The sequence below is a fragment of the Pseudochaenichthys georgianus genome, chromosome 14 (assembly GCF_902827115.2).
Source record: "Pseudochaenichthys georgianus chromosome 14, fPseGeo1.2, whole genome shotgun sequence".
Lineage (NCBI taxonomy): Eukaryota > Metazoa > Chordata > Actinopteri > Perciformes > Channichthyidae > Pseudochaenichthys > Pseudochaenichthys georgianus.
Window position 1 is genome coordinate 17,685,865 of NC_047516.1, and position 13,783 is coordinate 17,699,647.

At 40.9% G+C, this 13,783-nt stretch overlaps 2 protein-coding genes across 7 annotated transcripts in view; one reads left to right on the top strand and one right to left on the bottom strand.

The window, feature by feature from the left end:
• Window positions 1-409: 409 nt before the first annotated feature.
• Window positions 410-6,212, top strand: trim47 (tripartite motif containing 47). The gene is made up of 8 exons (XM_034099627.1): window positions 410-650; window positions 1,043-1,254; window positions 2,473-2,518; window positions 2,666-2,761; window positions 3,087-3,311; window positions 3,636-3,658; window positions 3,762-3,883; window positions 4,066-6,212. Exons 1-8 carry the CDS (start codon window positions 468-470, stop codon window positions 4,593-4,595), a joined length of 1,437 nt encoding a protein of 478 aa, XP_033955518.1. The 5' UTR covers window positions 410-467; the 3' UTR covers window positions 4,596-6,212.
• A 753-nt stretch (window positions 6,213-6,965) lies between these two features.
• The window catches only part of trim3b (tripartite motif containing 3b), a 34,507-nt gene continuing 27,689 nt past the window's right edge, over window positions 6,966-13,783 (bottom strand). For 4 of the 6 annotated variants that reach the window (XM_034099514.2, XM_034099515.2, XM_034099516.2 and 1 more), the window contains 8 exons: window positions 13,292-13,670; window positions 12,015-12,118; window positions 11,753-11,920; window positions 11,280-11,448; window positions 10,749-10,790; window positions 10,040-10,110; window positions 9,801-9,941; window positions 6,966-9,550 (listed from right to left, as the gene is read on the bottom strand). In XM_034099514.2, the coding sequence (XP_033955405.1) occupies window positions 9,398-9,550; window positions 9,801-9,941; window positions 10,040-10,110; window positions 10,749-10,790; window positions 11,280-11,448; window positions 11,753-11,920; window positions 12,015-12,118; window positions 13,292-13,670 (1,227 nt within the window). In that variant the 3' untranslated portion in view covers window positions 6,966-9,397. The remainder of the gene's footprint in view (window positions 9,551-9,800; window positions 9,942-10,039; window positions 10,111-10,748; window positions 10,791-11,279; window positions 11,449-11,752; window positions 11,921-12,014; window positions 12,119-13,291; window positions 13,671-13,783) is intronic. The other 2 variants (XM_034099518.2, XM_034099517.2) reach the window with 1 other exon arrangement.

A 13,783-nucleotide genomic window follows, 5' to 3' on the forward strand; every position in this document is an offset into this window, starting at 1 on the left:
TTTTATATATTCATAGGCAAATGTAATGCAAAAGTGAGGATATTTCTCTACCCATAGATGTGTATTTCTCACTGAAAGTGCTTAAACCATGTCTTTGATAGGAGAAATGTATGTTCATGGTCAGGAATAATTTTAACATTTAATTTGCAAATGGAAAGCTTTATGCGGTCGGTGTGTGGACAAGGTGCTTTCACATGTAACGTATGTAATTTGGTGATTAAAATGCAGTTGCAGCAATTAAATGCAGAGAGGCCTAGTGTCAATCCTTGTGCCAATATGAATCAGTCAATAAGTTAAATTAATGTCAGTTTTTAATAAACACATATTGACCTGGTGATGGAAATGTTTTGAGGGAAGAATCTGATTGGTTGGGACGGAAAATGACGCACCACAAATGTGCCCTCTTCCCTCCCTCATTCTCCTCACTTCCTGCAGTGTGGTGCTGCTGCTGCTGTTAGCTTGTAAACATGGCTACCGCTGGAGCAGCTGGAGACGACCTGAGGAAAGAGCTCACATGTGCAATTTGTTTGGACTTCTTCAAAGACCCGGTCATACTGAAATGCGGGCATAATTTCTGTCGGTTTTGCATTTGCATGCACTGGGATGAAAATGGCGGAGACTACGGCTATCAGTGCCCTCAATGCCGAACGGTAACTTATTGCACGTTATCTGTATGTTTTGAACCGTGTTTCTTCACAAAATAAGTTTCAAAAACGTGTGACAGAATTTATGTGATGTAGTTACAAATATTTTAGAGTAGCTGGTTTACGTTTGGTCTTTAAAACATGTAGTTACGCAGTGTATTTCTGAGGCTAGCGTTGCTATGACGGCTGCCTTGCTGGCACTAGCTACCGTTAGCTAACTGAAAGCTTAATTATCAGCAGCTAAGGAAGCGACAACCCGTTGTGTTTGTACTTAGCTATGTAACAAGTGCTTTAATGCACAATATCTAGATGCATTCTGTGGACAACGTCATACTCACTTGGCCTTGGTGACAAGCAGTGTTCTGCCTCTTTATCAGTTGCTTTCTTTGTCATCGCAGGTGTTTACCAAGAGGACCTTCACTAAAAACTACCTGGTGCAGAACCTGGTGACCAAGCTGGACGACCTGGAGTGTCTGGCGTCCTGTCCTCCGCCCTCTAAGCCCGTTAAAGTCGATGGCAAGTGTGACCAACATGGAGAGGAGCTGAAATTGTACTGCCAGACTGATAAAAGGCCCATCTGTGTGGTCTGCAGGGAATCTAGAGCACACAGGTTGGTGGTGTTGGCACATTTGTATACAAAGGGGCATTATAGACTCATTCTCCAAGGTTAGCTATGTTTGCTCTGACAAATATACATATAGTTCTATTTTGCAATTTCCTCTCTGTCACTTATCATGCAGGAAAATGAAATGGGTACTATCAATGAGTAGACTTGGTTTATCCCTTTCACTTGTCTTTCTTCTGCCAGGGCTATTCACCCAGTCCTATGCAGTGTATCTCATGTAATTCTAATGTCAAATGGACCAATCTGCGGACTTCCTCACACACACACACATACAATCTTTTCTCAGCTGCAGCTCTGCCGATTTCTCCTCCCTGATGGCGGGACGCAGCGAGGCTGAGAGTCTGTGTGTGAGCGCACACACAAACTCCCAGCCAGGCTGCGGGTGTGTGTGTGTGTTCGGACTGGGTTTCGCTGTGTCTCGCAGACGGCCACTGGGCTCATAGGGGCGGGGGGGGGGGCAGGAGCTCCAACAAGCCGTTTAGGACACAGAGTGAATACACATACTTTACAGAGATACTGTATGAGAAACCAATGTGAGTTGGAAAATTGCACAATGTAAATGTATTTTAGTAGACCTCAACAATGGACTTATGATCAGTAGAAATGGCCATGACATGGGACCTTTTACACGAGACCCTTCTCACATAATGCATACCATATGTAAAGGCCTATCAGGATAATACCATTTTATTTTATGACAGTTCCTGTATTCCAACTTCTAGCCCTATTTACTCTTGTGTGGTTTGGTTCTGTTGCAAAATGAATCTGCCAAGTGCCAACCACTCTTATGTGCAATGCATAGTTATAGCTACTTGCTAGACATTTCTGCTAGACTTGAATTACTAGTTTGAGTTTATATTATACTTTGCTGTATCTCCTTAGAGAGCCAGGGTCATGTATCTTTTGCAAAACAAGCTTGCTTCATCTTGTTTGCCCTTGATGTTGTCCTTCATTTTTGCATTCTTCCGACTCTATTATCTGTGTGTGCTGGCCTCCAAACTTCAACAGTATGTCACCCCATTGATGTTTGTCCTGTTAAATTGTTCTATTAAGCCTACAGTTTAATGAATTATTATAATTGTATCACCCATATGTTTGTGGGAATTTGAAGCCCTACTGAATTGAATTTATATTTGATTGTCTCCTAAACTGTCTGACACTTGAGTGTGTGTGCTTCATTTAAAAATATATATATACTTTCAGACACCATGAGGTAGCACCAGTACCAGAAGTTGTGAATGACATGAAGGTAAGTCTATGCAAATGTTTTCATTTTGAAGTCTCCTACTCTGTATCTTGCCAAGAGATCAGAGATGATGTGGCCTTGTCTGCATGTGTTATTTGGGACATCTAGAATATGGACTAGTTTGTGTCCTAATGATCATTTTTCTTACAGATGGAGTTGAAACTGAGGCTAATGGAGCTCAACTGGCAGAAGTCTCAATGTGTAAAAGTTATAACAGCTGATGAGCGCACCTCAAGTGAAGTGAAGGTATGTAATATCATTTTTTTTTTGTTAAACCATATTTTCATTTTTACAGGTCACAACTTAAAAAGTATATGTTTGGTTCAAGTATTCTAACAAGATAACAACCTTCTCTATCTTCCAAATGTAACCTTATTTCATCAACTAATTAAATGCAATATCACAAAATCAGCATGGAGGCCTGATTGGTAATCCTGACATTTGGTCATTTAAACGCTGGGTTACAGGATGCTTTCAAATGTTACTGTTGGTAATGCTAAACATGCATACCATTGATACTTATAATCATAACGTCTTTGATCCTTATCTTCTGATATTGTCTGGTCTCCAGTTGAAGAAAAAGAGACTCAAGGAGAAGATTGAGGCGGATGTTGGTGCCTTGGTGCAGTTCCTGCTCGATGAGAGAGACTCCCTGCTTGAGAGCCTGGATGCTGAGGAAGTGGCCACCATGGCCGTCATCGACGAGAACCTGAAGATCGTGGAGACAGAGGTGGCGTCCGTAGACAAAGCTATAGCTGAAATCCACGGTCACATCGGTGGGAAAACTAGCTTTGAGGTCAGTATAACACGTCTGCTCTCTGATTCTGATGCTGAGCATTATTGTAAGGATATATTTGTCATAGATGTATAGTAACAGTTGGTATGTAATAAGAAGCAATGGCTGAAATTGTCCTTCTAGGACGTGAACTCGACTGTCAAAAAAACAACTGCTTTTTAAATTCTCGGGTGGATTTAAAGGTATTAGAGAGCCAAGTGTGAAGTGAAATGTGAATGAAAAATTAGGAGAGGAGGTGTACTGAATACAGTATGTGTAGAGAGATGAAAATCAGGGTATTGTGTGTGTGTGTGTGTTTAATATTACTTTTTGTTCTTTCAACAGAGCCTTGCTGAGACACACAATGAGTAAGTAGCTTACAGTTTTGTGTTTTTATATGAACCTTATACAAACTGTTTATTTATTTATTGAGCAAAATTAACCTTTTACACTTGTGTTTTTCTCCTACAGAGTCATCCATTGCAAGCCGTTCAAATCCCTCGACACCGTTAATTGTGCGACTGAGTTCACAGACTTCTCCGGGCCCTTCCAGCTCATCATGTGGAAGAAGATGATGCACGTGCTGCACACTAGTGAGTTTACCACACCATGCATGTTTGACATCGTATTACCCAAAGACAACTTTTGCCTCCTTGGACATAAATGTCAAATTGGATTCCTTAACTTGTATTTTTTTCAGCTGTACTGCCTTCTTCAGCATAGAATCAAGCGCTATGATCAAGGTGACCTAACTTTCCCCTCTCTTTCTGTGTAGTGCCCCAGAACCTCACCTTGGACCCCGACACGGCTCACCTAAACCTGCAGATCTCAGACTTTGACACCAAAGTAGAGGAGGGCCATATTCGTAACCAGGAGCCCGACCTGCCGGCCCGCTTCACTCGCTTCTGTGGAGTCCTCGCCACGGCCCAGTACGCCAGCGGCCAGCACTACTGGGAGGTGGACGTGAAGGACAAAGGCGTGTGGTACCTGGGAGTCACCACTGAGGGCAGCAACAGGAAGGGCTTCGTCAGCCTCACCCCCTCCTCGGGGTACTGGAGCCTGTGTCTGCAGGACCGGCTGTACGCCAACGGAGAGGACGGGCGAATCCCCGTGGCCGACTACTGGAACTCTCCTCGGGTCGGCGTGTACCTGGACTACGACAACGGGCGCCTCAGCTTCTATGACGCCGTCACAATGAAGAGACTGTTCATGTTTGATACCTGCTTTGAAGAGCCTGTCTATCCCTTCTTCAGCCCGGGGAAGAATGACCCCGGCAGCAGGCTGCAGATATGCCACTATTACTGAGAGATCTGAAAAGAGTCATGACATCTAATTATCTACTGGTAAAATCGTACGCCATGGTTTTCAGATTTGCTGTCAATATGGTTTCTTCTCACAGTCTTGGATGGAGTGACCGGTGGATGTTGACCCTGTGTCTGTGTGATGTGCACATGTTTCCTGTTGGTCTTACTGGAGTTAGAACATGAGTTACCAGGTGTCTCATCACACTTTGGTTGATGTGAAGTGCTTACATTTTCTCATAAGGCAATTTGAAAAAATGTTAAATGTGGTTTCTTTGAACCCCGGCACACACTGTTGGCTTAAACCCCTGGTGACTGGCTGCAGTCGGAGAGCTGCTTTGTTGTTAATACCACTGGTTGCAGATGCCTCAGATGTCAACTACTATGCCATACAATTACTGTACCATACAATTACTGTACATTAACTTGTGTTGGCTAATTTCTTTGGCAGGCAGGGTCAGTGGCCTTGGGTAAAACTTCATCAAGTATCACATTGATAGTTGATGGATTCCTTCATTATATAGCAGCCAGTTCCATGCTCATAGTTATCAGAATTACTTGATTGAATTTGGCCAGATTGTACTTCCAGGAGGGAGTGGTTCAGGTTGATTTGTCAACAGATCATTTTATCATTGTTTCTAAATCCCCTTATTGTATCTTTTTTATTCTGTATATTGCTTACATTTTTGGAAGTTCCAAACTCCTCTATGTTACTCTGAAGCACATTTCTTTGTTGAGCCGTGATGCAGAAGGCATGAAGTCGTGCCATTGTGCTTTTTGTTATAGCTATCAAACAAATCTGAGAGAACGTCATCAGTCCGCTGGAGCATTAGCAGGTATATGGCAAAGCAAACCATTTTGAAAAATGTAAACAATACATTAAGATTAACAGCCATATCCTAAAATCAGCTGCTTAACTGGAGAGACTGTAGACCTTCTATCCAGCCTGGTGGACTTGACTAACATGTAAACTTACCAAATGCTGAATTACGTTTTTATAACTTGTTCAGTTTGCTTTTTACAAATTACCCCAGCATTGCCTTGATGATAGTTATTTTAAAATATTCCTGCTTGAGATTATAAATAGATAGTTGTTGAGATGGTGCTGATTGGTTTGTACTCCTGACATTTTTCAACCGTTTTTCTATTTCTTTATTGAATGTAATGTGTATCTGGGTAACTGTATACAATCGTTTTCCTTCTTAAACATGTTTTTAACATTCTTCTTTTAGATCGTTTTAGTTTTGCTTGTGCAGTTATGGACCTGCAAGCCGTCTTAAATGTTTTTTTTTCAGAATCCTATTGAGGAGCCTAACAGACATTCACAATATTTATTAGTAGATGTTTAAGATGTTCACCTGATGACTGCAACACTTGTGCTCTTAAACTCTGAATATTTACTGATAAACATTTTGTCCAAGATAGTACACCTCATTTATACATACTTTTAATTTCTCAAGAGTTCTGAGTTTCATACCTGTAATAGGTTTAGCAGTGTTTGGGCTGTTTCTTTAAGTGTCACTTTAAAAATAAAATCTTGTAGTCCCTGTTTGTGGCCCTTTCACCTGCTTTAAAAGTGTTTCTTAGACTGAACAATAACATTAAAAGAAGACAAATTCAAGTTTTATTTTTCAAGAGTGTTATGAACTTTCTCTACACAAGGCCTCTGGTAATGTAAACCAAAACGAATGTTAATTAGGGATACAGCCAGGTTTGCTGTCAGCAAGGTTTGTGACAAACATTCCATCGTTTTTAGATGTGGAAAATCGACCTATTCTAAACTCTCAATGTTATCTTGAGAATGTTTTTGCTACTCAAACGCAGTTAGTGTCTGCCCTGCATAAGTTACTTTTAAGGGCTTTTGTTGTCCCATTCTGCAGCGTACTCTTTGCGCTGAACAGGTTCATGCCTAGTGTAAGAGTTTTTTGCTATTTTGGTCCGACATTCTCATTAAACCTTTTGAGACGGTTTGGTGTTTTCATACTGCCAGAACATTTAAGGAGGAGGTGAGAAAACGGTTTCCTCCCCCGCCGGCTCTGGTTATTTTGCCGTTATTTTCGTGGAGATGTGGTATTAATAAAGGGTTGGTTTTATAAATAGTTGCCCAGATCTTCCTAACAGAGGACGGTTAATCATCATTATGAGGACAAATTGTAATGGCTGCTTGTGTGACCTCATTATGTATTATTATAATATGTTACAGTTTCACAGCGGAGAGAAAACTAAACTAAAGTTCCTGTCACGATGGGACTTCAACACGTAACGACACATCTGACTATTCACTTATTTTGGTAAGAAAATGCATGAATATATTGGTTTCTGATTAAGCAAGCATATGCCTTTATACCTATTTTAAAAATAAAAAACATGTACAGAAAAGGAATTAGTTTACTGAAGTCTTATGAAAACAGAACATGTGCACAATATTTCATAGCGTATGATTTTAATATACAATTATACCTTTGCCCTGATACACGTGATTACTTGTAAAATTGGCCTCTTGCAGTATACAGGAGTAGGCCACACAGTATGTGCTGCCTTTATTTCACACAGACATGTGAAGTTACAGGTAAAACAAGGACACAAATAAAACAATAGGAACACAGGGGTCATTTTTATGAATAAGGAAAGTCAAAAAGATCAGAAATAACAGTTTTCCAGGAAAGGAGAAATGCAGATGGAAAGCCTGGATTACAGATCAAATAGTTTATTCATACAATACAGGTAAAAACGTTCTGGTTTTAGCTTTGTTGTGTTTCTCAAGGAGATGCACAGAACACCTTTAAAACACTGAACAACCAAGAAAGTGAATACTGGAAAAATCCATGATGAAGGTGCTTGTCAGCTACAACAAGAGTGTGATTGTAATATACAGTACACTTTCTGATTATGTTCAATGATAACTATACACAGGCATATATTACTCTTTCAAATGATATAACTCTTATAATATTTGTACTTGTGTAATGTTCAACAACGTACAACAAAACGTTTTGGCCGAAGGAAAAGTTCCTGTAGTCCAGGATGTGAGCTCTGGGAAAACAGCTTTCAGTGCTACATGTCACAAGGCCTATGTACGAAAATGTTTGGCAAAGAGGATACAGTTCAAATGCACCAATTACAAAAATAATTTGTAGAACAAATTATGTAGAAAAGAAAAGAAAAATAAATTAAGTATTTAGAAGAAAAAACACACAGTAAACAATGAGTACAAGTTTGTTCTATTAGTGTTTGCAAGCCATTCAGCTGGCTCCTACATGGCATGACCTTCAATTGTATATACTGTAAGTATAATGCTCCAGTGTAAGTGCTGTAATAAGTTGGTTAAATAGTGAAATAACATGGACACCCAATCCATATGTACACTTAAATATGCATACCGTATGTACAACTACCTTAGGTTGTAGATATGGAAACCGAACTATTGGTGTCGTATACTGTATGAAGTTTGTTTTGGTTAATAGAAAAAAAAAAGTATTTGTTTTCAAATACCTTGTTCTATCAACTGTTGTGCTTCTTGCTGCTCGTCTTTGGGTACCAAAAAACATGTGCACATAAGTCAACTCATTTTACGCCATAAAAGAAAACAATAGTCTAAATTCAGGAGAAAAATAAGAAACAACTCTTTATACACATTACTGTCTTTGTGTGTTCTGTTGTGTTTGCTGATGACAATTGAAGGCAGTGACAACAGGGTCATTTGGAGCACACTGACATGCAACAGTGTTCAAGGAAAGGCCTGAGCATGTTACTAAAAACACAAAGCGTCCTCAGAAAACAGGAAGTGCACTCCTGCTTCTGTGTCTCGCCTTGGTTGCTGGTTTTTGAGTGTGTTGCCCAAAAGAAATAGCAGTGCATCACCTACTTCAGACTGGCACCCTATCTACTGGTGAGGTCACACATAAAAGAGAAATAAAGCTGCAACGCCTTGTTCCAGAGGTTCATTCCCAGTTGATTTTCCCAAGTGGAATCTGTCAAAACCACTCAAGTAGACCGTGATCAGATAGAAAAATATGGATAATGGGATGTTTTATTCTTAAAGGTCCCGTATTATACTCTTTGTGAAATATATTATAGGTCTCAGATATATACAAAACATGTCTCTGAAGTATTTGGCTCGAAATACCAAACAGATAATGCCTCTCTTGTTTCAGCCCTGTTCCAAAAGTGCTGAATTGGTGTCTGTAGCTTTAAATGCTAATGAGCTGCTGCTGGCCACGCCCCTCTGAGAGATGATTGGTTTAAAAAGAACACAATGGTGCTCTAGGAAAAGATTCAGGTGATAAGGTGTGGGGGGGGGGGGGGGGGTGTTACCTTGGTTTGTTATTGGCTAATGATTGCACAACCCCAAAAAACACAAAGTAGCCAAAATCTGATCAGCTCATTTTCATAAATCAGGACAGAAGAGAGAGAATCTTTTTCCTGAACATTTCCGAATCACTTAAGACAGAGTGGACACATATTTATGTATAAAAGACATAAAAAAGTAGATTTTGCATAATAAGTGACCTTTAACTGTATTTTCATCAGGGTAGCCTATTTTTTACAAAGGGAACTCATTTTTGGGGATTAATAGCTTATTTAGTTTTAGTGTTTTTGGTTGTTTTTCACGTAAACATCTTTCTCAGATTTCTTTGAAACTTGGAAATGTGATGGTATATATAATTGTGCAGAGACAAAATGAAAAGGTAATGAATTTCTGGAACCTGGGACCAGTGTAGAGTGCAGGCCCGTTGCAGCTCCATGTCCCCGAGCAGTATGCACTGTTAACTTAGCAGGGGTCCGGTCTGGAGGTCTCCCCTCAGCCTACTGCAGATATCTGTAAACCTTAAAGCAGTGGTTTCCAGAGTCGGCCACAGCCACATGTCCATCTGAGGTGAGAGCGAGGCCCTGGGGCCCGTACAGAGGGTCTGCTGAGGTGTTGATGTAAGACAAGAAGGAGCCTGCACTGTCAAACACCTGGAATAAAAAACATAAAGGTACGTTTTTAGTGTTCATATCATAACAATCCATAGCTTGAGTGAATGTTGTTTGCTGTACTGATGTCCTTATTGCTATAGTGTACTTTAATTGTTAAGTGTTTCCTGTTGTTAATCATTTAATGTGAATGTTTTCTTTGTAACTACTATATTTCCCATTACTGATAAACAATGCTATTTTAAAGAAAACGTTCAAAGTTGTGAGGTTTATAGAATATTGCCTGTTTCACCTGTATTCTGCTGTTGCCCCAGTCAGCCACAATGATGTTCCCATTCACGTCCGCGGCCACTCCAGTGGGAGCATTGAACTGACCGTTGCCTTCACCATGAGAGCCAAATTTAAACAAGAACTCTCCATCTGCATTGTACACCTGGGACAGGAAGTCAGTGAAATTAAACACTTCTCTACCTCTTTGCACGCACTTTGATGCACATGTTCAATGTGAATTACGGACTGAGCATGTCTTACCTTCACAGAGTGATTGTGGAAATCAGTTACGATGATTTCATTCTTGTTGTTCACTGCAACAAAGTGCGGACCTATAGGGAGAGAGAGACGAGATAATGTGAAGTTCACTCTACTTGTAACAGAATCACATTCCCGTACTTATCACCATTCTCTTGACTGTTAGTCGGTCGTTTGAACCACAATGTCAGCTCTAATTACAAAACTTAGTTTGATCACACGGTTAGCTGTACTGATTTGCGATTGACTTTTCATGCATTAGATACGAGTTGTTTCATAGTTTTCAGAATGTCAAAACAGTCAAATTAGATTATTGGGAAAGGCACAAGACTTTGAGATTTACCATCAACATTCCTGGGTAGCAAAGTGAAATCTATTGCCTATTAGATTCCTAATAAAAAGCTCCGTAGCTCCCAACACTGATTATCTTAACAGGAAACATCAGTTAGTTTCAAGGGACAGGGCAGTACAAATCCTTCACATTCATGTAGGCTAAAAAACTATGCACATGACAATATGGTCAATATTGTAATAGTAGGTGATTATTACAATAGCATGTAATTGCATTTCTTATTCAGATTGTACATGCAAAGCTTGGATTTGTCAAGAATCTGAGTTGTCAGGAGGGCAGACACATGATCAGGGATCGGGTTAGACAGAGGGCACCGCACTGTGGGATTAAGGTTGCAGCAAGGCCACACTTAGTACTTACTGAACACTGAGCCAGATTTATTAAAGTATGGGCCAAGTTTTTCTAGATTGAAAAACAGGAGGAAGAAAACAGAAAGAAAGGAAAATAGGTAGTCAGAGATAAATGATAACAGAGAAGAAAGAGGAGCAGTTTGATCCGCACAGATGCAGTTTGTGGGGGGAGCGGGGGGGCGCTGCGTCACCTGGGGCTTTGCCTAGAAGTATACAGTCTTACATGTTCAAACAGAATGTTACATGGGATGGTCTGTATTCAGGCATAAAAAGGGAACAAGTGGAAAATATCGTGGCAGTAACTGACGGTAAAGGTGTCAACAACACCTTGTTGAGTGTTCAATTATTATTTGTATTTTTCCATTTCGAAAGCCAACATAATACAGAGTATCCATGCGAAATGTTGTATTTCAAAATCATGAGAGATTAACTTAAAAAGTAGGCAGACACTCTTGCATCACTGACAGATCTCTTCATTGAAATAGAGAACATTGATTGATAGCACTTCTTCATTAGTTGCATATTGAGGCCTTGGTCTCACCTGCAAACTGTCTGTCTGACGTCCCCCTGCCTCCAAACTTAGTCACCAACTTCCCATTGGATTGAAAGATAAAGACACAGCATGCCTTGTTGTCCACGGTGATGATGTGTCCATTCTTGTCCACGGCGACACCCTTAGGACCCATGAGCCGGCCTGCACCAATCTTATTCTGTCAGGGAGAGAGACAAAGAGGTCATATGTGAATTTTATAACCTTTCCTTCCGAGGCTATTGTTTGAGCATTAAGTTACATTACTCATTTGACTTCAGGACCGTTGTGTCCCTTGGGCAAGACACTTCACCTGAACTTGCTCCTGTGGGTATTGTCCACAGTGACCATTGCATGTATACAAAATATGTGTAATGTGTATCTGTAAAGCGCTTTGAGCACTGGAAAAGCGCTATAATAAATGTAAGGAATTATTATTATTATTATTAGGACTGTCTAGCTAATAACAATCTTTGAGTTCTGACCTTAAATTTGCCATCAGACGAGAAGATGCTGACCCATCGATTGTCATAGTCGGCCACCACAATGTCACCGTTCATGTCCACGGTGACGCCTGTCGGCCTCTGCAGTTGTCCCGGAGACCGACCTCTGACCCCAAAGCGCATCTTGAACTGGCCGTCGTTGGAGAATATCTGTAATCAGTTCCATCTTACTGTGAGTAAAATGTGTCATGAACACAGTATAACTATATTTTGTGACCACAAATACATTCATGGTTGCACTTACCTGTATGCACTGGTTGTTGCTGTCGGCAACCACAACTCTACCATTACAAGAGGCTGAGATTCCCTGCAGATTTGTGAACTCCCCTTTTTCTCTGCCCCGGGAACCTGACAATAAATAATGAAACACTCAGTTGATGTGCTACTCCATGTTTAACATGGTGCTTTAATGGCTCATACCAGTGGGTTTGGACTACAATTAGCTGGTGTTTGGACTGATTTGTGTTTGTAAGGGAAACTTCTGTGTAGCAATGCAGTGGGAGTCACCGACTCAGGAAAGAGACACGGGAGGAGCAGGAGCTTCGATGTCAAACACTGATGATTTATTTGGAGTTTCGGCCGGAGGATTCACATCACAAGTCACAGCAGTCACGGTCTGACTGCACGGGTGAGTTGCCACGTTAATTCTGGAGCGCCTCTCTCTCGTTAGCCCATTTAACTGGTTTCACAGAGAGTAATCAACATATTTTGATAAGATAGCTTAGACAGTTGGGAACACTGAGTTACTTGCATCCGTCACTTATGGCCTCGAAGATTTCATACCTTGGAGTCCACAAACAACAAAGAAGGAAGTGTCCCAGTGCACCCACAACAACAGACCATCTGTGACCTAGAGTTGCCCGGTCACAGAATGGGAATAATAACATTATGTCTGAAGCAGCCTGTCTCCTTAAAGGAGATAACAGACGTCAGGGTTGGTCATGTACGTCATATCTAGGAGTCTAGGACAATTATTTCCCTAACAGTGTTTATCTCAGTACAGTTAAAAAATATCATAAATACTTGTCCTGCTTGAGAAAGATAGTCCAAGAAGAAAGACTGCTTGCTTCAGCAAGCACAATCTAAAACAAACCGAGTCCACTTTGAAGTAAGCAAAAATATAAGCTTGTGATCTTCTGTCAACCTGCTGTAGCTTGTAGAATAAAAAATGTGTTTTGATGTTACTTCTTCTATCAAGTCACAGCAAGACATTTTACTCTGTAGTCTATTAAAAAGTGAAAACAGAAGCTACCTAGAGGGGAAGTTGTCAATCTCAAACATGATGCAAGTTTAGAAAGTTTGCTTTGTTAATAAGTGTGATGTCTTCATGGTACTTGGTTTGACGATTCAAGGTTTCAAGGCTTTTATTGTCATGTGTGCATAGCTACAGTGTAGTTATGACAATGAAAATCTTAGGCCACAGGCTCCTCCAACAGTGCAACTGTCCCTTAGTCTGGTGGATTTAGATCTGATGCTGCGGTAACGCCGTGTACAGTGCAGTACTGTCTCTTCTGTACTTACCAACTCTGTAGATGAGCTCGTCCTCAATGGGGTTCTCCTTCTTCTTGGTGGTGCTGTACATGCTGGAAGGCCGACGCACTGCTTTCTGCCGTATGTGTCCTCCTGTGCCGCTGGGAGACTTCACCCTCCTCTTCACGTCATCCGGAGATTGAGGCACATCTGAGGGCTTGATCGCTCGCAGGCGGAAAGGGCTGCCACGCAACGGCTGGCCGTACAGCAACAGAGAGAAAGAGTACTCTCCCTCCACTCGTAATGTGTAGCCCACCTCATATGTCCCATTCTTATTGTCCGCTACGTCTGCCTCTGTAATGCGGCTCCCGTCAGCAGATGTTATCTCTGCTTTTAAAACAGCATTGCCCATCCGCACCAGCTCTCCATCCTGCAGAGAGAGGATGTTCATTAAATGTAACAACAATACGCACATGGCTGCAGCCTATTAAAGCTGCATCTTCTACTGACGTTCTTTTGTTTGTGATACTAATAAGGACTTTT